The 24,006-nt window shown below is 34.2% G+C and overlaps 1 protein-coding gene across 1 annotated transcript; it reads left to right on the top strand.

Moving 5' to 3' along the window:
- Positions 1-22,659: 22,659 nt before the first annotated feature.
- LOC149545351 (uncharacterized) lies at positions 22,660-23,625 on the top strand. Its single transcript, XM_089793747.1, has one exon. The coding sequence runs from the start codon at positions 22,660-22,662 to the stop codon at positions 23,623-23,625; it is 966 nt and encodes a 321-aa protein (XP_089649873.1).
- The last annotated feature ends 381 nt before the right edge of the window (positions 23,626-24,006 follow it).

Raw genomic sequence — 24,006 nt, 5'->3', positions numbered from 1 at the left:
ATTTATTTCCTAAGCCCACTCTCAACTACTAGGTCTGCTAAATTTTGCTCCTCTTAGTTATTCCTCTTTGTCTAACTCCCAACTTGCTTCCCTCTCTCCCTACAACACTACCTAAAATCCTTCTTTTATACTTGCATAGCCACAAGTTGGCATGTTACAAACAAAATCATCTAGAGCCAAATAAACACAATATTCCTCAGTGGACTTATAACAATAGTTAATAGCTGAGTTTCTTTAGTCACCAATTTCCCCAAGTGAAATTGCAATTGAGAACTACCCAGTAGTGAATGAGAATCACCTCCTTTCAACTGAGTTCACCAACTCCAAGGTCAAAAGTCACACCAAAATACAAGATTGACAACTACACTAGGATTCTCCTGCATCAAATTTACATAATATACTTCTATTCTCTTTTCTGTATAAAAATTGGCATAGATGGACAAAAAATAAAATATTAATTTCTTTAACATTTTATTTCCATCAAGAAGAAACTTTTGCAATTTAAACTACCACACATTTATTTATGCATTATACTCAACAATTTGGTTGTTGGTGGGTTGGGAGATGTAGTTGGAACTTGTCTATAACCTCTAAAATTCCTATTACATACAAAAGTGATTAATGCCTCAAGAAAATTGAATTTCTTTTTAACATTTTCCAAGCTGTGCTTACTCAATTACAAGACAAGGTAATAATTTTATCTACTTTGACATGTTTCATCCTTGAAAAAGGTGGAATTTAAAACATAAACAGTTTGGAAAGAAAGTGAATTTTTAGATAATATTGTAAATATTAAAATTTTACCTAGCGTGCCAATTAACATAATAAATAATATTTCCAATTTTTTTTTTTAAGAAAATGATCTTCAATTAAATTCTAAAATATATTCATTCTCAAAATTTTAAATTATTTTCTTTTATATCTAATCTTTTTCAATAGCATACTTATGTGCCAATTTTATTTTATTTTTGTTAATTTTATCAGATTTCCACAATTCATTTTGAAATGCATGATTTGTTTCTAGATTCAATCATGTATGTTATTTTTAGCATTAACATTTCAGATCACAGTTTGTGATCTTACTTGATTTTTTTGTTGTCATAATTTTGATTTAAATACAAATATCTGTTATGTTGATTCACCAAAAATGAATATAATAGGTTAAATATTATATAATCTTCAAGGATGTCGCTAATTAAGATGAGTTAATAATTCAACATGTCACCTAAATTACATAGTTACCCTTTAGTCGTAAAACCAAGTAACATAAAGTGGTCAACTTAATCCATACCTTCAATATTCCCTTCATCCATTCACCAAATCTTGATATTTGGGTTTCTTCATTTTCAAATCCTGTAAGTCCATTCTCAACTCACAGGTAAACACAATAATTAGTAGACTATAGTAGCATAAATAATATTACATGTTTTCAATTTCAAATATTAAATAGATAAATTATTTGATATACAACTCATAGGAAAATACTTTTCTCAACATAAAATTTATCTACCTTTTATTCAATATTTACTCCTGACATATTCATTGATTTCATTATGCAAGAGTTTCTTAAGTTAAATTAATATAAACCAATCCATATTATAACTATTATAATATCTCTCTCCATTAATTGTTTGAAACATTTTGAATTAATCTAATTATATGCATCTTTAAAAGACTTTAAAAGTAACATCTTCATATTCAACATAACATCAATTAGCTAAAAGTATCAGTTGTCTTCATAGCTACTTGATGAGTTACTATTCATTAAAATTATGCTTTTTAATATATAAATTGTGACAACTAGCAAGACTTTTACTTATTACACTAATCTCAATTTTCCACTGGAAGCATAGAATGAATATTTGCAAGGTTCATCAACACTAAAATTTAAATCAACATATTTTCTTCTTTTCTCTTTGATCATTATAAGCTAATATTAAACATCAAGTAAGCCACACAGCATTTTTGTTTATTTAATTTTTTTTTTAGCATAAAAAATTCTTAGAGAAATTATAATTAAACTACTATACTAGAGTTATATTAAGAAAATCAACATCTACCCCATCATTATACGACATCTAATTAAAAGAAACTAGAAGCATATTTATTAATGAAAGAAGTAATGGTCAATTCATTTATTATGCCTAACTAATTCTAAGATGATTTTCCATATATGTGTTACTCCCATAAGCATTCAAGTGATTTCATTAGTGCAAAAATTATGGCTAGTGAATATTGAAGAGAACTGTCAGTGAATATAAGATAGAGAGGTTGATGAGCACTTATACTGAGAAGAGACTAGTACACTGAGTAGTAAACTTAAACAAGAAAAGTCTAAGTTAGTAAGTGTACAATAACTACTGAGCATAGAGATTACCAAGCTATGTTATTACTGAAGAAGAACATCTTAACCAAAAAGTATATGGAGTTTACCGAGCTACACATGATGGACACAAGAATTTGAGATCTCGCTGAAATCAATGTATTGTTATTCTACCAAGTGGGAAAATATCTTTTCAAGATTGAGCAGAAGATTCAAAAAGATTTATTGAGAAGAGGATTTGATTATTCATGATCCCAAGACAAAATGCATTTAAATAAAATAAAAGAATGATGACTGAGATGATAAGGTTGAATTGAGATCATAGATTTTGATTAGAAGTGAACTCCACAAGTTTCTAAAACCCTAACTAGGTCATGCATCAAAGAGGCAAAAGATTTCTAAATAATGACCTATAAATAACTAATAAAAGGATTAAGTTGTTGGTTAGTTATACTATTGATGCGTTGAGAGGCTAATGGAATGAAAGGTGAAGAATCTATTGTAGAGCAGAGTCATCAAGCAACATTAAAGGAAGGAATTGGTTATATCAATCACTGGAGGTGATATATTGTTGACCATAAAGGGGATCCAAATTAGCAAAGTAAGTTGCATTGCAATCATGTCACTACTATTGCTTGTTACCATTATAGCAAGAAAATCTCTTAATCAAGTGGACTTGACATTTCTTTATTGTAAATCTCCTAACATGGTGGACACTTCAAGAGTGTTGCAAAATCCTTGTAAAAGGTAGACTCTAGCAAGTCTATTTGTATTACTCCTATTTGAGTAATTCACCACAAGTGACCTCATTGTATGCCCTAATAGACAAACCTTTATGCTATAGTAGTGAATGATTTGTGGGTGTCATCCTCATTGTAGTTTTCCCTATAAACAAAGGTTTTTGCATGACCAAATCATTGTGTCATATGTGTTGATTTGATAATGTCTTAATGTGCTTGTGATGAATTAGGTTAGATATGTTTACTTTTAGCTTAGTTTATGTGATTATGGACAAGCATACAAACATTGATAAGTTACATGAACGACACCGTATTGTTAAAGGTTAAAAGTTTTAGAAGGTACTAATTCACCCCCTAGCACCTTGCCTTTCCCTAAATTCCAACATGTCAATGTTAGAAATATGTAAACATATTAAATGCTAAAAACATAATCACTATTATTTTAAAATCTAATTTTAAATTAATTTCTATCATAAGTCTTTCCAATAGATATAGCTCTAACATAATGAACAAGTTTATTAAAGCTCATAAAATCATTACAAGAATAGCTCATCAATGAGACAAAGAGTGCTGAAATATATAAAGGAAAGATTGGATTATGTATCTCCTAAAATATAACCTTAGCCCAAGATATAATCATACCTAAATTTCATCTATAGGTGGGATCTCACATCCTCCCACTTTATGAGTGTACTTTCTCCTAAAAGTTAGTAAAGGGTTAAATACCTACTCTTGAGCATATGTAGATGTGGCTATCCTCCATCCAAACTGTACAGTTGACCAATTTTCAAAAGATCGAAAACATCATGGATTTTTCTAAAAATTTCAGCATTTGATCTTCATGATTTGCATAGTTTGTAGTCGAAAACAACAAAAAAGTTGGAAAAAAAAATCAGTAGTTTTCGTGAATCTGGAAAAAAAAAGTTTTATTTTATTTTATCTTTAGTACATTTTGGATGGAGATTAGCCTGTCCCTATCTACAAGGTGAACGTATCAAACTTCCTACTTAGAATGTAGTATATAACTCACAATGTTAGCATGTAGCTTGTAGTTATAAAATAAGTATACATAAGACAATTTTTCCACAATCTAGAGAGACTCAACATTATTCTTAGATTTTTACATGTACGATATATGGGACTAGATCCAAAAATAGCGACCTCCTCTTCTCTTTAAGGAACAAATTCAAACAAAAATATTGAAAACGACAAGAAAGATAGCGATTGAAAAATATTTTTATAGATAGAAACAACTGAATATGAATAGAAAAGTTATATCTATAGTCAGAAAGCATGCAAATTGAATCCCAGTAAGAACAACATCCAAGCACGTTGGCATGCATTACTGAAGAAAAGCAACCTACGCAGCCCACATCACCATCCAACGAGGTAATCAATTTGCAGTTGAGAACTTGATTGTCGATCAAGTTGCATCCAGAAAATGACAGTGCCCGAGCTCCAAATCAACTTTGATCAAATCCCCAGCTTGAGCCTCGACGTAAGTCCAAATTGTGCAAAGGCATCTGACTTTGCATCTTCAGCGAGCTGGTAACAATCTCAAGTTACAAGCAGTGCGAGAGCAATTGGCAATCAGACATTAAGTTCTACTCAATTCCAGTGATTATGCTCAACATAATTTCAGCGCCACACCCAATATTAACGAGTATAAGAACCAATTGCTAATCCAGAGTAGGAAACAACTAATACAATGATAAATTCTCAATTATATTTCAAAAGCGTTCCATGCAAAAAGTAGGAATATTTGAAAAAAGCAGGAAGATTTGGCCTACAATAAATAGGAATATTTTGAAAATTAGACGTCTCTAACCAATATAGAGTACATAATTCCCAAGCAGCAAACTACGTAAAAACAATATAGATCGATGGTGAAAGGAGAAATATATATAATTAGAGGGACGAAGGCATGAGGAAAATCAGAATTCCATCGGACCTTGAGCAAAAATTATGCAGATTTTTCTTCAACTCGGTTGGGAATTATCTTCTCTATTTGGCAGCAAACTTGAAAACTATTATAATAACATTTGGAAAAATGCATTGTGGTCCTACTTTAGAAAATGAGGGGAATTCTCATCCAAATGCGCAACATTTTCAAAGATAGAGTGAACACTTCTAGAGAACAAAATATGCTCTCCCTTTTTACAAATTCATGCTTGAGATACATGTGCAAGAGGATGCGAATGATGGATGGACTATGTTTTGATCATGTAGGTCAAGAAAGAGACAAGACTAATCTATAGCAGATCATAAGCATAATGTCCCCATGAAATATAAGTATCAATAGAGGAAACAACGGTCTTCAAACCCCTTTGGCCCTATTTGGGAGAAAACAAAAGATATAAGCAAGAACAGTTCCACAATGCTGTGACAATCTAAAAATAGGGAGGATGCCCTAACTCAGGGACCTATGGATATTCTCAAACATCAAAAGGAAGTATCACAACATGACTAGAAGGCAATTCATTTATCAAGTCATCTGGTGGGATACATCAAGAGGAGATGTCAAAACCAAGGTTTTTTTTCTCGCTAGACAAATCTGGGGATGGAGGGATGTCATGTGGTGAATTGGCTAAAACAAAGCAAAAATCTGATTTTCCGCAAGAAGACAAAATCACACAGCTGTCAGCAATCTTATCTTTCCTTCTAGGAGGATAGTCGTCACTATGGCCCCGTTTGGTTGGGGAAGATGAATTTTTCTCATAACCAGGTTATCTGATAACCAAGTTTTCGAAAACCTGGTTATGTATTTTAGGAAGATAGTTGGACTGTTTGGTTGACACGGAAGATGAATTTTCAAATCCATATTCTGCGTTTGGTTGCCAATTTAGAAATTGGAATTGGAACAGAATATGACTAGGAATATCTTTTTGTTGCGTTTGGTTGTTCATTTTCTAATTGGAATTGGAATTTGATGTAAATTTTTATAATCTTATTTAATTAGTGAAACACAAGGATTAGAATGAGTAAAGTATTAATATTTATGATTTAATTTATTTATAATTAGACTACATTATTATTATTTTTTATTCTTGAATATTCACAATTTTATTTTGTTAGTCAATAATAAATAAAATGATTATTATTTTTTATTTTAATTCTATTTATTAGCAAAGAAAAGTAAAAAATAATCATACATGCAATCATTTGTACGAAGTTATTTTTTGTCCCATTGTTGGAAATTGTGATCATATATATTATATATTTTTGGAAAATTGTGTAAGACAAATTCATCGTCGAATTGAATTTATTGTCAAGTTCATCTGAACTTCATAATTGTCGAACTCGAATTGAAACTTGAACCTTGTGACTTAGCCGCTAAATATGTGTGTTGGTGTCCTCTCTCTATCCCTCCCTGTGTTTGTGTTCATCCACGTGATTTGGCAGAAGGATTGGACACAATAAATGTTGTTTATGCAGATGAATTATTGCCTACACTATATGAGATTTCTCGCATCTCTTAAGACTAGTTGCCGACACAGAGAGGGACTGTGAGGCGTGTTGTGGCTCTTGGTCGGTATCTTCAAAATCCATTGGCCATGGTTGCAACATTATATAGTCTTGGCAAAGAAATATTATCATTGAAGCTTCATTCACTGGAACATTTCCTTACTCCAGATGAAAAGTATGAAGCTGTTGAGCAGGTAATAGTTACAACAACCAACTGTAGAGGCTATGAAGCGACTTGTCTTTATAAATGCTATTGGTTTTTTTAAGGGTTAGAGGGAATGGACAAGTAGCATACGAAAGCCATGTTATGGATCCATTGGATGATACTAGAATTCATCCAAAGTCATATGAATTTGCCAAGAAAATGGCTAAGGACATTTATTGTGAAGAAGCTGGACATGATATAGATGATATGGATGAGGAAACACAAGAAATGGTTGTTGAGCATGTCAAAAAAATCCTGATCTATTAAATGCCCTTGATATTGATGAATATGCTAGAAGTGTGGAGCAATGGACATCCAATAAAAAGCAGGAAACCCTTGCTGACATAAAGAGTGAATTGTTACATGGATTTCAGAATTTGAGATCTCCATATAAAGAGCCATCCCAGGATGAGGAATTTTGTCTGCTAACTGGAGAAAATGAAGAGACCCTGTTAATGGGAAAAATTGTCCCCGCAAAGTCCAAAATCATCGTATAATTTGTGATCTGGAATCAAGCTTGACATGAATAATATTGAAAGAGGAGCTTTCTGATGATCTAGATATAGATCCTTTAGAAAAAATTGCAGAAGGCAGCATCCTTACCTGTTGGGTGAAAACTATGACAAAAGTGAAGTACCTAGTTGAGTTAACTTGCAAAGAGAGTTCACTAAAGAATGATAACTATCAGGGTGCATAGGATAAGGATAAGGAGGTTAAGGATCCATATTTTGCGAAAGAGGATTCCATTTCACGAAGTGAACAAGAGAATGAAACCATTAAGTTCCTAACAGATAAAGAGCCAGGGGAGAGTATTATCCGTCCAAGCTTGAAAGGGCCTACTCACTTGATTCTAACACTGAACATTTTCAATGGAGTTTATGCACACAAGGATATTGTGGAGGGAGGAAAAGACCAAAAGGATTTTGCTAGCTATCTTTGACTTGGAAAATACTTTCAATTGGGGAGGAGACATTTGAAGATCTTGATGAGGTCATAGACAGATATATATTCAAGAGAGGATAAGATATTTCAGTATTTCGTTCTACTATTTGGTGAGTCATAAAACACACATCAACAGACACCTTTCTACAGATACAGGAACACACAAGCTCCTCTCTCTCTCTCTCACTCTCTCCCTCTGTCCCTCCGTCCCCCCTTCTTATCCCACACTCTCTGCCCCTCTATGTATCTCTCCCTTTTAATAAATTTATTAAGTTAGTTAATTATTCAACAAAATATGCAATTAAATTTTACGTGAAATATTATATAGGAAAAAATATACCATTTTACATTCACATACATTAAACATTTGATGATAACTTTAACAAGAAAAATGATGCTTTGTTAATAATTGCTCTTAAAAAATGTGGAATTTTGGCAACATAGATTTTACATGCAATTTTAAAAAAAAGATCATGAAAATCATTAATCATAAAAATCATATTTTAACATCATGAAATTCTAATAATGAATTTCACATAATTACTACAATATGAAAACTTGCTAACTTGATAGAACAATATCCATGATTTGATGGTGGTGTGAAAACACACCGTTAAACATGAAAACACTGAGAAATCCATGATGTATGCCTTTATGCCCCACATTCGACGACACACCGTTACATACGAAAACACTAAGAAATCCACGATGTATGCCCTTATGCCCCACATTCAACGGCAACCCTCTCATGCTGCTCAATCTTCCCATTACTGTTTGTATTGTTAGATGGTCAATCCTGCATATATGAACTAAACATGCTTGAAAAATTAAAACCTGATTATTTTTTTAATGGAATACACCAAGGAGTGGCATCAGAAATATTGATCGTTTACAAACACAGTAAACAATCATCAAATAGCTCATTTTTTATCAGCATGTGTGGTCTTGCAATATTAGCAAATCAAGAGCAATAAAAAAAGACAAGAGAAAGACACTTTATCAATACCGTTGACAATCTTGTCAAGAAGCACGTACATAGGAAACCAAATTGTGGAAAAAAAAATAAGAAATTTATAAAATATCCAAGCAAATTAGGAATATATATATATATAACATGGGACATAATCATGACTGTACAATCATCTACCAAAAATCCTCAATACTTTTGATAATCTTGTCAACGAGAACATACATAGGAAATCAAATAGGGACAAAAAGACAAAAAAATAAAAACATATGCAAGCAAATTAGGACTATAGATATAACATAGGACAGAATCATGAACTATACAATCATCTAGCAAATCACATTTCTATATGCTTTAAAGTTCTACAATTGAGCATTCATCATTTGCCACTCCTTGTGTATTCCACGTATGTATGGTTCAAATATAACTCTAATTAACAATGCAATGAACAACTATACCAAACGTTTATGAGATCATAAACTACGTGTTGTGAGAGATCAATGCAATACCATTAAACAAAGCCAACTAACCCTCTGAAATTATTTCACATGCCAATCGTGTGAATGCCAATGAAATGAACAACTAAACTATGTACTAACCAATGCCAATCATGTCAATGAAATGAATGACTAAACTATGCATATATCAAGTATGTATACATATGTACATACATGCGTGAACATACATATGCATAGACATAAATACATATGCACATACATACATACATACACATGTACATACATATGTACATACATACGCACGTACATACATACATACGCACATACATACACACATACATACATACATGCTTAGCAAAATAGAAAAAATGTGCTCAGTAATGATTTCCAATATAGTGTTGTGACAGATCAATGCAATACCATTACACAAAGCCAATTAACCATCTGGAATGACTTCACATGCCAATCGTGCGAATGCCAATGAAATGAACAACTATCCTGCGTATTGACCAATGCCAATCATGTCAATAAAATGGATGACTAAACTATGCATAGATCAAGTTTGTATACATACGTACATACATGTGTGTACATACATATGCACATACATACATACATACGTACATACATGTGTGTACATACATATGCACATACATACATGCATACGTACATACATGTGTGTACATACATACATACGCATATACATACATACATGCTTAGCAAAATAGTAAAAATGTGTTCAGTAATGAGTTCAAGTATAGTGTTGTGAGAGATCAATGCAATGCATAGATCAAGTATGTATACATGCATACGTACATGTGTGTACATACATATGCACATAATACATACATACGTACATACATACATACATGTGTGTACATACATACTGTTTGTTTCAAATCTGTTTAGCAAAATAGTCAATATGTGCTCACTAATGAATTCCAATATAGTGTTGTGACAGATCAATACCACTGAAATGGACAACTAAACTTTGTAACAGTTTCTTGCCAGTAATGAGTTCTAGTATAGTGTTGTGAGAGATGAATGCAATACCATATAAATAGAGCCAATTCATAAGCTATGTATAGATCAATAGCAATCATGGCTTTTATCTAGACATAATCAATATGTGCTCAATATGTGCTCAATAATGAAATTTACAAGTATATCACTAGCTTTTATCTATACATAGCTGACCTATACATAGTTTATCATGGTTCTATTTCTATCTGCTATCTGCTTAGCATAGTCAATAGATGTGGTAACTATTTGTTTCAAATCTATTTAGCAAAATAGTCAATATGTGCTCACTAATAAATTCTAGTATGGTGCTATGAGAGATCAATACCAGTGAAATGAACAACTAAACTTTGTAACAGTGTCTGGTTGTTTGTGTCAAATCTGTTCAGCAAAATAGTCAATATGTACTCAATAATGAATTCCAGTATGTGCTCATGTCATTACTTGTATATATCATAATGCCAATCATAATAGCAAAACATGGCAATCATGCTTTTATCTATACATAGTTGACCTATACATAGTTTATCATGGTTCAAATCTGTTTAGCAAAACAGTCCAATATATGCTGTAACAGTTTGTTTAGAATCTGTTTAACAAAATAGTAAATATATGCTCACTAATGACTTCCAGTATAGTGCTGTGAGAGATCAATGCAATACCATTAATCAAAGTGAATCATGCCAATGAAATGAACAACTAAACTATGGATATATCAAGTATGTATAGATCCATGTAAAATCATTCAACATACTTATGATGTCATAAACTATGTACAGATCAATGCAATACCATTAAACGCAGTCAACTCATAAACTATGTATGGATACATGGAAGATCAATGGCAATCATGGCTTTTATCTATACATAGTTGACATATACATAGTTTATCATGGCTCAAATCTGTTTAGCAAAACAATCCAATACATGTTGTAACAGTTTGTTTAGAATCTATTTAACAAAATAGTAAATATATGCTCACTAATGACTCCCAGTATAGTATTGTGAGAGATCAATGCAATACCATTAATCAAAGTGAATCATGCCAATGAAATGAACAACTAAACTATGGATATATCAAGTATGTATAGATCCATGCAAAATCACTCAACATACTTATGACGTCATAAACTATGTACAAATCAATGCAATACCATTAAACGCAGCCAACTCATAAACTATGTATGGATACATGGAAGATCAATGACAATCATGGCTTTTATCTATACATAGTTGACATATACATAATTTATCATGGTTCAAATCTGTTTAGCAAAATAGTCCAATACATGCTGTAACAGTTTGTTTAGAATTTGTTTAACAAAATAGTAAATATATGCTCACTAATGAGTTCCAGTATAGTGTTGTGAGAGATCAATGCAATACCATTAATCAAAGTGAATCATGTCAATGAAATGAACAACTAAACTATGGATATATCAAGTATGTATAGATCCATGCAAAATCATTCAACATACTTATGACGTCATAAACTATGTACAAATCAATGCAATACCATTAAACGCAGCCAACTCATAAACTATGTATGGATACATGGAAGATCAATGACAATCATGGCTTTTATCTATACATAGTTGACATATACATAATTTATCATGGTTCAAATCTATTTAGCAAAACAGTCCAATACATGCTGTAACAGTTTGTTCAGAATTTGTTTAACAAAATAGTAAATATATGCTCACTAATGAGTTCCAGTATAGTGTTGTGAGAGATCAATGCAATGCCATTAATCAAAGTGAATCATGCCAATGAAATGAACAACTAAACTATGGATATATCAAGTATGTATAGATCCATGCAAAATCATTCAACATACTTATGACGTTATAAACTATGTACAAATCAATGCAATACCATTAAACACAACCAACACATAAACTATGTATGGATACATGGAAGATCAATGACAATCATGGCTTTTATCTATACATAATTTATCATGGTTCAAATCTGTTTAGCAAAACAGTCCAATACATGCTGTAACAATTTGTTTAGAATCTGTTTAACAAAATAGTAAATATATGCTCACTAATGACTTCCAGTATAGTGCTGTGAGAGATCACTAATTAAATAGTCAAAATGTGCTCAATAATGAGTTCCAATATAGTGATGTGAGATTAATATAGTTTCAGTTTAGTGCTATTAGAGATTAATGCAAAACCATTGAATAGAGTAATCATGCAGCATAAGTCATTGCAATCCAGTTAGTAGCTGAAATAGCTAAATGGTACCAAATGTCATTGCAATCCACTCCACTCTCTCCACCTCATCCATCATCAAGAAACCTTTGGCTCTTTCACGTTAAAGCACGAAGGTATCATGTGCTTTCACGAAAATTGCTCGACTCAGTTCAGGGACAGCTTTGAGAGCAGTATATGCAGCAGTCAAAATATTATCATCTTCAGATTTATTCACTTTTACAATCTGAGGCTTAATGAGGCCATCTTTCAGTTCCTTCATAATTTCGCATATCACATCCAATGATGCAGCCAAAGATGTCTTCTTCCTCTTTCCCCTCCTTGATGATGATGGTGGAGGAGTCCCTCTAGCACTTGCACTCTACTGATTGGAATGATATAACTCTTCATCAATATCTGGTTGGCTGTCAAGAGGTATACCATAATTGGTATCATCCTCATCAAGCACATTAAATGCATCGTTCATAGGGTGCCCTTCTTCAGTATCAAGGGGTGTTGTAGATGCGAACCCTTCAGCAATGTCATTACCGACAATTACAGCCAACTCATTGAAATATTGGAAAGGTGACCTCTTATACATTTTTGCATTTTTGAATTCTCTCCTCTACATATAAGCATTAATAGATGGATTAGGTTGTAAGTTTTTCATTATTAAAATAAGAAGGGAAAATTTCTTCAATGAAAAGAGTACAAAGATCATCCTACCTTCAAAAGGTCATCCCACACTGAATCCTCAGCATCCACAGTTTGAGTTTCTTCATTCCAAGTTAACCCACTTGTATTTTTCAAGTCCTTCATTACTTTATATCCTACTTTCCATGTTTTTAGCTTATTCTTAAAATGATCTCGTGACAAATTCGAGTTCATCGTTGCATTGAATGTCCTCTCTATCGCAGTCCACGCCTCTTTTTTAAACCCACCTTCACCTTTCCGTCCGAGATGGACTTGTTCAAGGAGCAAGTCTAAAAACTTGCGTTCCATCAATTTTGTCCACATTTTCTTCTTTCAAGAAGAAGATTTGTTGCTCACAGCGAGGGATCCATCTATATCACTCAAAGTAATGGGAGAACACATCTGGTTCACATGATCAGATCCGTCCATGCTCATCATGAGCTCGGTATATGCCATTGTGTACTCCTTCCTGTATTTCATTTAAATTTGAAGTAGAAAATCTTTAACTATCAATTTGTAATACGTCATAATGGAACAAGGCTAACATATTGAATAGGTAAACGTATTACGATTTAAAGTAATCATACGACTAAAATTGAAAGTTATTGCTCTTTAAATTTAAATGGAATGCAGCAAGCAGTAACATCAGAAAAATAGGATTTTCAACGAATTCGTTGTTCTCTTCTTACTAGTGGGCTTATGATCTTCATCATTTGGTACTCCTTGCTGTATTTCATTTAAAATTGAAGATGATAAACTTTAAATATCATTTTTTAATACATCCTAATGCAATGAGGCTAACATTTAATAAACTTGAAAGAATTTAACTGAAGATGATACACATTTTAAGCAATAATTGATGATAACACATCAACATCAAAAAAACTACCAGAAAGACAAAATGGTGATATCAATGGCAAGTAAATAGTCATGAGTCCCATTATGAAGCATGTTATTGTACTTTCTCAATGCAAAGATGTATAATAATTGTGCTTTCTTGCATTTAAATCAATGTAATCTATATTTCAAGTTGAATTGTGTATTGCAGATATGATCAACAATTTTTGTACATAATGTAGGTGTGAAATTGAAAGTTAATGTTCTTTTTATTTAATTAGAATGTAGCAAAGACTGATATCAGAATAATGAAATCAAACACCATCATTGTATATGCATACATCAATTTAATCATATAAAGCACATTGCCTTCTAATAAATCATTTATTCTCGAGATCTATAATCTTCCCACATCCTATTTGCTATATCTTCTCGAAATTGGGCCCACTCATTTCTATCCTCCTGAGACAACCCATATGTCTCAAGTAGTGGCACCTCTATCCCATCACGATCATCTTCCTCTTCAATAGCTTCTTCTGATGGAAGGCCATCCTCTATCGTAATGAAATTGTGAAGTATGCAACATGCTAAAACAATATAGGATTGTGTCATGATATCATAAGACGTTGCATGTCTTAAGATTGGAAAACGTTGCTTCAGAATACCAAATGTACGTTCTACTGCATTTCTAAGAGAGGAGTGTCGATGGTTGAACAACTCATGTGCAGAGTTTATCGGGTTTTCTCTTGACCACTCTTTCAGGTGGTAGCGTGTACACCGATAAGGAGCGAGAAATCCAGGTGCATTTGGATATCCAGCATCTACGAGATAATATTTTCCTATATAAAGAAAGTATATTGTCAATACTTGAACCATTTAGCATAACTTTGAGTATATTAAAATGTGATTTGGCTTACCAGGGGGAACTACAAGTGGATCTGATCTGGATAGAGCTGAGGCTAGAACACGGCTATCTGCAGCAGAGCCTTCCCAACCAGCAAGGCAATACTGAAACTTACAATCAAAGGAGCAGACACCCATAACATTTTGCGATAGGTTCCCTTTTCTATCACGATATTTACCCTGTATGTCGACATCAACTCGCACTGGAATATGGGTACCGTCGATGGCTCCAATGCAATCCTGTGGGATATGATACACTGATCAAATGTATGCTCAAGTAATAATAAGATAAGGACAACATTCTAGACAATAAACTTGTAATAATGTGTGATTTACCTTGAAGAATGGTTCAAAACGATCCTTCCCACTAATTTCAGGAGGAGTGCCTGGACTAGGTGGTATGAAGTAATCTCTGTGAAGGGCTAAGATAGCCATCAAAAACTTGTGGAAGTACCGACTGATTGTCTCTCCTGAGTGCCCAAAGTTATGGGCAATCTTGCGGTTCCTTAGATTGTGCCCAAGGGTGTGGAGGAACATCACTAGTTGTTCCTCTAACTTCAAGTGGATCGTATCTCTCAAGCTTCCTTTCAGCCTCAAAATACGAGCTAGAGAAAAGAAGGCTGCCCTACTCATCCGAATCTAATCATGACAATCCACCTCATTCGAATGAATAATGTCTCTACAAAAAGAATTTCTTTTCTTATTCGTTTATCCATTTGACTACCTTCTCGGGCTACCAGTACTTTGGCTATGCCAACAAAAGCAAAAAGAATTGTGAGAATGCGAGTGTATGTGGTCTTCCTAACTATGCTTCCTTGGACCTCTATACTCTCCATAGGATCCATCAGTGACCTGAAAGGTGGACAATTTAAACACTATCAGTTATGAAATATCAACTATCACCTATCCAGATACAACATGATTATTTGCTAGCCTCATTGCATTAAGAAGTCAATTATTTATTCAAATACAGCAAGGAGTACCAACTACCGAGGATCATAAGCCCATAAAGAACAAATTACAATGTGTCATTATACTCCATGTAATCTATCTATACCAATGAAACCATAATATTGATTCCATTTGTCTATATGTATACACACATGTATGTATATATGTATGTGCACACACATGTATGTATGCATGTATGTACGTACACACACGCACATGTATGTATGCATGTACGTACGTACACACACATGTATGTATGTGTGTATGTACATACACACACATGAATGTATGTATGTATGTATGCATGTATGTACGTACACACACACACATGTATGCATGCATGTACGTAGACACACACATGTATGTATGCATGCATGTACGTACACACACAAGTATGTATGTGTGTACGTACATACACACACATGTATGTATGCATGTACACACATGTATAAATGTACAGACACATGTATGTATGTACACATACACATGTACAAACTATAACTTGAATTTGGGCTTTTATGAATGTGTTTTAATAAATCGTCGGGTCCGCTGAAACTGAGGCTCGTCTTTTAGAAGATGAAAAGTAGCATAGTTGGCAATCGGAATAGAGTTTCTTTCTGCATTGATCTATACATAGTTTGAAATCATGGCTTTTATCTATACATAGTTTATGACCTCATAAGTATGTTGAATGATTTTGCATGGATCAATACATACTTGATATATCCATAGTTTAGTTGTTCATTTCATTGGCATGATTCACTTTGATTAATGGTATTGCATTGATCTCTCACATCACTATACTGGAACTCATTGGACTATTTTGCTAAACAGATTTGAACCATGATAAACTATGTATAGCTCAACTATGTATAGATAAAAGCATGATTGCCATGTTTTGCTATTATGATTGGCACTATAATATACACAGGTAATCACATGATCACATACTGGAATTCATTATTGAGCACATATTGATTATGTATAGATAAAATCCATGATTGCCATTGATCTATACATAGTTTATGATTTGGCTCTATTTAATGGTATTGCATTCATCTCTCATAGCAGTACACTAGAACTCATTACTGGCAAGAAACTGTTACAAAGTTTAGTTGTTCATTTCACTGGTATTGATCTCTCACAACACTATACTGAAAGTCATTAGTGAGCATATATTGACTATTTTGTCAAACAGATTCTAAACAAACTGTTACAGCATATATTGGACTGTTTTGCTAAACAGATTTGAACCATGATAAACTACGTATAGGTCAACTATGTATAGATAAAAGCCATGATTGCCATGTTTTGCTTGATTGGCACTATGATATATACAGGTAATCACATGAGCACACACTGGAATTCATTATTAAGCACATATTGAGCACATATTGATTATGTATAGATAAAAGCCATGATTGACATTGATCTATACATAGTTGATTCATACATAGTTTATGACTTGACTCTATTTAATGGTATTGCATTCATCTCTCACAGCAGTATACTAGAACTCATTATTGGCAAAAAACAGTTAGAAAGTTTAGTTATTCATTTCACTGGTATTGATCTCTCACATCACTATACCAGAATTTATTAGTGAGCACAAGTTTATGACTTGGCTCTATTTAATGGTATTTCATTCATCTCTCACAACAACATACTAGAACTCATTACTGGCAAGAAATTGTTACAAAGTTTGGTTGTTCATTTCACTGGTATTGATCTCTCACAGCACTATAGTGGAATTTATTAGTGAGCACATATTGACTATTTTGCTAAACAGATTTAAAACAAACAGCCAGAAACTGTTACAAAGTTTAATTTTTAATTTCACTGGTATTGATCTCTCACAGCACTATACTCGAATTTATTAGTGAGCACATATTGACTATTTTAAAAACAGATTTGAAACAAACAGTTACCACATATATTGACTATTTTAAAAACAGATTTGAAACAAACAGTTACGTTTGAATGAACCAAAAAAACTTAAAAAAATCCAGTATGCAAAGGTGGGTGTGAGAGGAGAACCGTTTACCGCCGCCGCTGTTCAAAGTGGAGAAGAGAAATCGCAGAAAATGTCACGGCCACACGCCACGGCCACAGGAAACCACGGCCACAGAAAACCCACAAACCAGAAACCCTCGCAAACCACGGCCACAGAAAACCCACAAGCCCAACAAACGCAGCAAACCAAAAACCTTCGCCTTCGCACAACAGAGCACGAAAACAATACAACCGTCATCTTCCAAAAAACCCAATTTGTTCTTCCAAAAACCTAAGGCGTATTCGGTGGACCCGACGATTTATTCAAACGCATTCATAAAAACCCAAAACCTGGTTTTCATTTCAACTTCCACCTATTTCTTGGAAGAAATTTCTTCCAATTTTTGAGCAAAATTGGCAGACGAAACCCGAAACCGGGTTATGCGTTTGATGAACCAAACGCCACCGTTTTCTTCCATAACCCGGTTTTGGCGCTGAAAACCCTATTCCGTGCCCGGTATTCCCGTAACCAAACGGGGCCTATAGGACAAAGTTGGGTTTTTTGAAGAAGCCAGTGGTTCCTACTAGAAGATCTACTCCATTTCATTCTACCCAAGATAAGACCGCACAACTGACAACAATCTGATCTTTTTTCTGATTTATCTAGGAGATGAAACTTCCTAGGTTGGCATCTAGCATTATCATCCAAGCCAGGTGGCCTCAACTTCATGGGTTCATCATAGCCTTCCCGTTCTATAATTGCTTGACCTCAAGTTATTTAAGGTTAGGATGTTCGAAGATTTCAATTCCTTCCCAGTTTGTATCTTCTGGTGATAGTCCTGTCCATTTGATTAAGTATTGTGGAGTTACTTCATTAGTAATTTCCTTGCCCTTAATTCCTGAGCAGATACAAGTTCAAGAACCAAGTTCACCCTCGTAATCTAGCAGAGAGAGTTCCATGGATGGGTTGATCTATAGTCAAAGGGCCTTCTTTAGGCATGGAAGATAGAAAGTATCGTGAATCCTGTTGTTCGGTGGTATTTCCAACTCATAAGCATCTTGTTCTACCTTTTTAATCACCTGACAATGACCATAAAAGTGTGGTTTAAGATTTTCATGTCTTCTTCTATTGGTACTTGATAGACGATTGTCTAAAAGGTTGTAACCTCAAAAATACCAAATCAATGGCCAGATCCCAAATTAATTTAGGACCTCAGTTAGTTTTTGCTTGTACATCTCCTTTAAACTTCCGCAGCTCCACTCTGATAAAAACATCTCCGTGCATCAAATTGTGAAACAACTCATTATGACCCCAATGAAGTACTATACCAAACATACCAATGGCAGGATCCCAAATCATCACATTACCATATCCATCAAATATGAGAGGATAGAAATATCTTGAAGAGATATTAGCATACAACTCTCCTACTCCAAATAGTCTTCCATGGTTGTGAAAAATTATCATCCTAAGTGCATGATCAGTCATGGGAAACCACCATATGCAACTGTTATGAATAAGAAAAGCATCTATTTAACTGAGGACCTTGCTCCAAATGAAGCAAATGGTACCTCTAATAACTAGGGATGATGGGATGTCATCAATGTGCCAACCATCTAAAGGGAGAAAACGAGACAAACCTTTCCAATTCCTTCTCTTAGCTGTTGTCTTCAAATGATATTCTGAAATCTTTGTGATCACTAGCACAAAGCAACTATCGAACAGAAATATGTGGGTCACAATCCAATGGATTAATGTTGAAATGCTTCTCCACATGTGTAACTGTAAACCATTATGCCATGTACCAAGACTCAGCTGAAATGCCTGAAACATATCCACTCCAAGTAAATGCCACTCGATATGAATAACGTTGATCTTACAAATTTGATACCTTGAGAATTGAACAGCTATACTTAATAATGCAAAGTCTGGAAGCAACATAGGACAACCTTCAAACCTCACAGTGCATGCTAACAGTTGACATTGAATCTGAAAATTAGTTCTTACGATGTTATCTACTCTGCTTATGCCAATACATCTATGTCACTGCATAATTTGACAATCTGCAGGATAAATTTTGAGAGGCTCAAATAGTGGGCTTGTGCAATCTTTTGTGCCCATACTTTCGCTTGATTTTGTGCAAGTTCTTCCTTGACTGAATAACGATTATTTTTAACATTCTTAGCTTTCTCCCAAATGTACTTTGTACTTCAGCTTGCTTCCCCATAATAAACTAAGTTGCTAAACGTGAAGACATTAGTAATAAGTGCTCATCCCCATCATTGGTTGGGTGTTGACTGTCAACTAAAATACAATACATTGACTTGCAATACATTTTTTTTTGTGTTTTTTAAAGTTTTGATTGACATTAAACTGTATTAACATTTGTTGTAAGATCTTATTTGAAAATTTTATGTGAGATTGTTGTAGTTAATTGCTTTTAAGTTCAATTGTTCTATTTGGTAGTGATTTGAGAGTTGTTTCTTTAGTATTAATGAGCTGCATGTGTATTTGAAAAAAGGTGTTGTATGGAGTATCCCACTGCTGTGGAGCTTTGTGTTCTGTGGAGCTTTGTGTTAGTAACATAAAGCTATGCCACGCCTCCATCCTTCTTTCCTTGTTACTAGCACTTGTATAACTTGCCCTTCTTTATTTGAAGTTACTGGACCTAAAGTGAATGTAATGATAGTAAAATATAATTCAGAGTTTATAGTCTTTTGTTAATTTGTTGTATTTGATGGGTGGAACTGAATTTAGCTTAATTTTAACAATTAAAAATTGAAATCTGAGAATTGATTTGTATTATGGAGTTCATGATAACTTTTAAATAGAGGTTTATAGGTACACAACAGAACTTATTTTATCAACTTTGACATTGTACAACATTTTATATACACAATGTACATGATATCTCCAAGTATATTTGCATTCATTCATGTTTAGATTTCCATTTTATTGAACCCATTGCACCCTCCTTTCTGTGCAAGCACTAGCTTATTTTCTGTAATAGTTTACTTTGTACCGAAATCAAAGACCTTACAGGAAGGCGTAAATTGCAAACAGGGCCGTTTATCATTTGCATTCCCCTTTTGAACCAGTTTCCTATTTTTATTGACAGTATCACACCAGTTTTGGAGAAGGGATATATCATATGAGGCTCTATATTCTGGATGCATGTCATAGATAGGATTCTCTTTTGTTCCTGTCTTGCAATCAAAATATCATAGCTGTTAGTACAAGCCAGCCAGCTGTATATTTTGCATCTTGGAACATTTCCAGTTCATTCTTCTCTAATTTGTAAACATCAGGTGTGCGGACCACAACATAGATTCCTAGCTGTATATCATCATTACCCTGCAAATGCTTCATTTTTGTGAAATTCATTGTAACATGTTTGTATCCAAATCTATCTATCTTCAAAATCGTTTTTTGGTTTGTTACAGATCAGAGAATCAGAGCACTATTTTTTTTGATAAAGGTCATGGGAAGTACTCAGATTCATGCAGAGAGAAAATCATCCATGAAGCTGGTCGCCAAATGATTACGGATGCTTAATGTTGGTACTAGATGTTTGATTTGTTTTCTTGGGAATCCTGTTTCTCCGATAGGCATGATCGTTTGAGTGAAGAAAAGGTAGAAGAACAAGCAGAAAAAATAAAGCATTTGCTGCTGCATATTACCATGCTAGTATTTATCCAAATGCTCAATGTAGCTCTATTGCAAAGTTTTATGTGAAGGAAACAAGCAAAGAAGTTTGGGATGCCCTTAAGTGAGGACTCTGCCAAGACAAAAATACTCACATCATAGACGCCTTCCCTAAAATAGTTGAAATGAAAGAAACTGTTTTTGATATATCCACAGGGTAACGACTATTTCTTGACATAGGTTTAGCCAGGAAGCTCTGCAGGCCATTAGCAGAAAAGGGGAATTCTTACACCAAGATACTCTTTGGTAACAAAAGTTTTGGAGAGGATGCAGCCGTTGTTGCAAGTAGAGCCTTGAGAGGTGTTCAGAAAACTTTAAAAGATGTGGAGCTAAAAGATTTTTGCTTTGAAAGATCTAATTCTGAGGCACTTAATGTGAGAAATATCAATTAAAAATTTAATACTCACAATCCTAACTCAAAAAATTTTGCTCGGCACTTAAATATTTGCTCAGCACATGAAGGTGCCGAGTGCCAGTTTTGGTCGGCACTTGATGGTGCCGAGTGACAGGCAACAAGTGCCGAGTGAGCTCGGCACACAAAGAAAAATGTAGTAGATGCCGAGTTAGCTCGGCACTCAAAAAAGACAATGGATGCCGAGTAAGGTCGGCCCCAACTAATAAGATTTATAATCTTAGAAAAAATTTAATGTGAATGCTTTCACGATTAAAATCAGAGAGTCGAGCTTTAACCTTTCAACCAAGTTTCTCAAATACAATGAATAGAAGAGGAAGAACAATAGATTCAAGTATGCCTACTTTCTTTTCTATTCAACTGAGATTTAAACTATTACAAAATCTGAGAGCATTCGGCTTCAACCAGAAAAACCCTAAAATAACCCTAAATTGATAATACTTCAAACTTCAATAAACTTTTAAACCTGCAACTCTAATGGCTGCATACAAAGGTGCCTGGAGCAATCACTGCTTCAACAAGACAAATCCAAACAACAACAAACTTATAGAGTAAACAAGGGAAACACGTGCAACTGCAGGCACAAACTTCTTTCCTTCTTCCTTCTCTGCTCAGCTCTGCAACTTCTCTCTGATCTGCTTGATCTGCAAACTCTACTAAAAAATGATCTAACTGAATGAATGAATGAATAAACATTCCATTTTTCCCTCTTTTTTTAAGAATTTGAAAACCTCAACCACCGCATTTATGTTTCTATCTGTTCTGTTGGTCGTCAGGTGGTAGGTGGGCGTTTGGCTCCAGGGAGAAACGACCATCTGCATTTAATATTCCAACACTTAAGGTTATGTCAGTGTTTTCACGTGCTTTCAGAAAGTGCATGCTAAGATCCTTGAGTCTTGAATTAGTTGTACTGGCAGAGCAGGGCCTCAGAATTTTTGGGTCACTCTTGAAGTCTCAGGAAATGCTAGAAGAATTAAAATTCAGCTATACTGACATTTCTGGAGAATCTGCTAGAACTATTTGTGATTTTCTTCCATCTGTTAAAATGAAGTATTTGCATTTCTCTTACAATAATTCAAAAAACATTGCAGCAGTGACACTTTCAGTGCTTGTTGAGAAGTGCATTGCTTTGGAGGATTTTGAATTCTCTGGAAGTTGGATAGGTTACGAAGTTATTGAAGCTTTAGTGAGATCTTTGAGCAAAGGCAACATGTTGAAAAGACTCAATTTAAGGAATAACTCGTTTGGGACAATCGGTGCGATTGCTCTCAGCCGTCAAGTCATCCCTAGCCATCTAGATCTTACAGAAGTTTGCTTTGACCATATACATCTCAGTGATGAGGGGACCATTATCATTGCCAACAGTCTCAAGGATGCAGCTCCATCTCTAAGAGTTCTTATGCTTAGAGGAAATTGTATCTCTCCAAAAGTAGCTCCAGCTTTAGCGGATTGCCTTGTTGTAAAGAACTTGCTGACAATGTTTTATGCACGAGACAATATGCTTGCGGATGATGGGTCAGTTATAATATGCAGAGCCATTTTGGAAGGTCACGAGAATCTTGAAGAACTTGATTTGAGTGAAAATGATATGACTGATATCGGGATTCTTGTTGCTGTAAAAGCAGTTGCAAACAAGCCCAATTTTAGGCGCCTTTTTGTTTCTCAGAATTATACTACCAGAGAAGGAGATGAGACTGTCAAAGACGTGCTCAGAAAACATAGGAAGGATGATTTTGTACTTACTTGCAGAGATGAGTCGACACGAACTTTGGGGCAGTCGTCCCCAGAGATGGCACATGCTCACCAGTGACAGAGACAGTGACAGTGACAGTGAATCAGAGGAAAACTAAGAGAACAGAAAGCGAGGCATGGTGTTAGTGACTCAGAGGAGAATCTGAAAAACTGGAAAGTAGACATGGACAGTGATAGTGAATCTGAGTGACAGCATTATAGGGCAGTTATATTCAACTATTATGGTTTCTTTTTGTTTAAGTTCTTTGACAGCTTCTAACTCCAACAAAATGAATTGTTCAGTTGCACCACTTAAGTAATCTGACTTATTAAAATGATTACTTAATCATTGAGATAAAAATATATTGAGGATTGTTTCTTTATCACTATTATAAATGGCTTTTTAATATCAGTGTTATCCGGGGGCATGTGCTCCGTAGTTTTTCAGCCGTCTGTCCTA

The sequence above is a fragment of the Cupressus sempervirens genome, chromosome 7 (assembly GCF_028749045.1).
Source record: "Cupressus sempervirens isolate cs-2001-9-10 chromosome 7, ASM2874904v1, whole genome shotgun sequence".
NCBI classification, from domain to species: domain Eukaryota; kingdom Viridiplantae; phylum Streptophyta; class Pinopsida; order Cupressales; family Cupressaceae; genus Cupressus; species Cupressus sempervirens.
Note: the sequence above shows the minus strand (reverse complement) of the source record. Positions and strands in the feature narration are given on the sequence as shown.

Excerpts from the sequence above, each read along its gene's own strand:
- LOC149545351 (XM_089793747.1), top strand. The coding sequence starts at position 22,660 with ATGTCAGTGTTTTCACGTGCTTTCAGAAAGTGCATGCTAAGATCCTTG.